At 46.4% G+C, this 1,325-nt stretch overlaps 1 protein-coding gene across 1 annotated transcript in view; it reads left to right on the top strand.

Annotated features, from left to right (window-relative positions):
• Positions 1 to 66, top strand: part of ILDR2 (immunoglobulin-like domain containing receptor 2) — a 32,859-nt gene extending 32,793 nt beyond the window's left edge. The window contains exon 10 of the mRNA XM_010024720.1: positions 31 to 66. Coding sequence (XP_010023022.1) covers positions 31 to 66 — 36 coding nt within the window. The remainder of the gene's footprint in view (positions 1 to 30) is intronic.
• Positions 67 to 1,325: the final 1,259 nt, after the last annotated feature.

Here is a 1,325-nt window from a genome sequence, read left to right as displayed (position 1 = left end):
CTGACATTAATCTTCTGTCTTTCCTCTCAGAATGATTTCCCAACGAGGATGTCCCTCGTAGTTTGAAGTTGTTGTGGACAAGTCACGGTGATGGGCTGGATACCATGAGGTGACTGCAATAGAAAAGATAGAGAGCAACAAGCAAGACAAGCCTCTGTGAACCTTTGCAGCCATCGGCCATGGACTCCGTTTCTATTGTTTGTCTCATCGGCGGCGTAGGGGCTTTCACACGAGACAGACTCCCATGAACAGTACTCGGTCTCAGAAGCTCTGGGAGTCTGACAGGAAAATGAGGCCAGGGCTCTCTTTGGCACCCTGTTTTCCAGTGCCCTCCATTTCACGCTGGAAGGCAGCCACATCCCCACTGTCCCTGCAGCCCTGAACTACAAGCGAGGCTGCCTGCGTGCCTCTTGCCCTGTCCTGTGTGCAGAGGGAAGCCTTTGCACATACCTCTTGCTCTCTCTGTCTCCTCAGTTCTCTGTCTGGATCAAAGTTGTCTCCATACTTGCACTTAGAGCCTTTTCAGTATCATCCCCATGCTGGGAGGAAGCCTTGTTCTACAGCTGCAGACTGCCTCCAGCTTGTCAGGCCCTAAATCGTGAAAGAAAATCTACATCCTTCCAGACACAATAGAAAAGGACTGATGAGGTGTTACTTTGACAAGGGCTGAACAGAGACAGAGAGAGACAATTATGGGCTGGTTAGTTCTATATTTAGTTCTGTTCATTGTGTGATGAAAGTTGCAGGTGAGATCGATGTATTATTTTGAAAGTGGATCAAAGTAGCTTTTATTGTAATGAGAGCATGATGTGTTTTTCCCCCCATCCCCGACTGTGTTTTGTTTTGATACTGTTATGTTTCTTTGCAGTCCAGCTATGACCCTGTAGAGCTTCGAGGTAGAATATCCACTCCACCATACCATAAGCAGTGCTCTAGCCTTGCTGGCAGTCTGCTTCCAGCACCACCCGACATCTCTGGATAGCAATTTTTTGTTTTAAAGAAGGGGCCTTTTTGTTTTAAAGAAGCTAAAAGGGGGAAGTCTCAGAGGGCAGCTGTCTCCATTCTGTCCTACCAGTATTACTCCTTTCTGGTCATTGTCCCCAGACATTGAAGAGAGCAGTAACAGCAACGGAAAAAGAACTAACACTGTGGATGAACACAAGCTTTAAAAGTCACCTTTTTCACTTACAGCCATTTCATTCACTTCAGTTGTGACATGGTTTTAGTGGCTGTTGTCTCAGGAACAGCTCAATCTTGAAGTGGAGTACTTCAAACTGGAAGCCTGACATTCTGGTTTACATTGGGTAATCTGCAGCCATTTCATT

The sequence above is a fragment of the Nestor notabilis genome, unplaced genomic scaffold, assembly GCF_000696875.1.
Source record: "Nestor notabilis isolate BGI_N333 unplaced genomic scaffold, ASM69687v1 scaffold2142, whole genome shotgun sequence".
In the NCBI taxonomy this organism is placed as follows: Eukaryota; Metazoa; Chordata; class Aves; order Psittaciformes; family Psittacidae; genus Nestor; species Nestor notabilis.
This window is presented reverse-complemented; position numbering and strand designations above follow the sequence as displayed.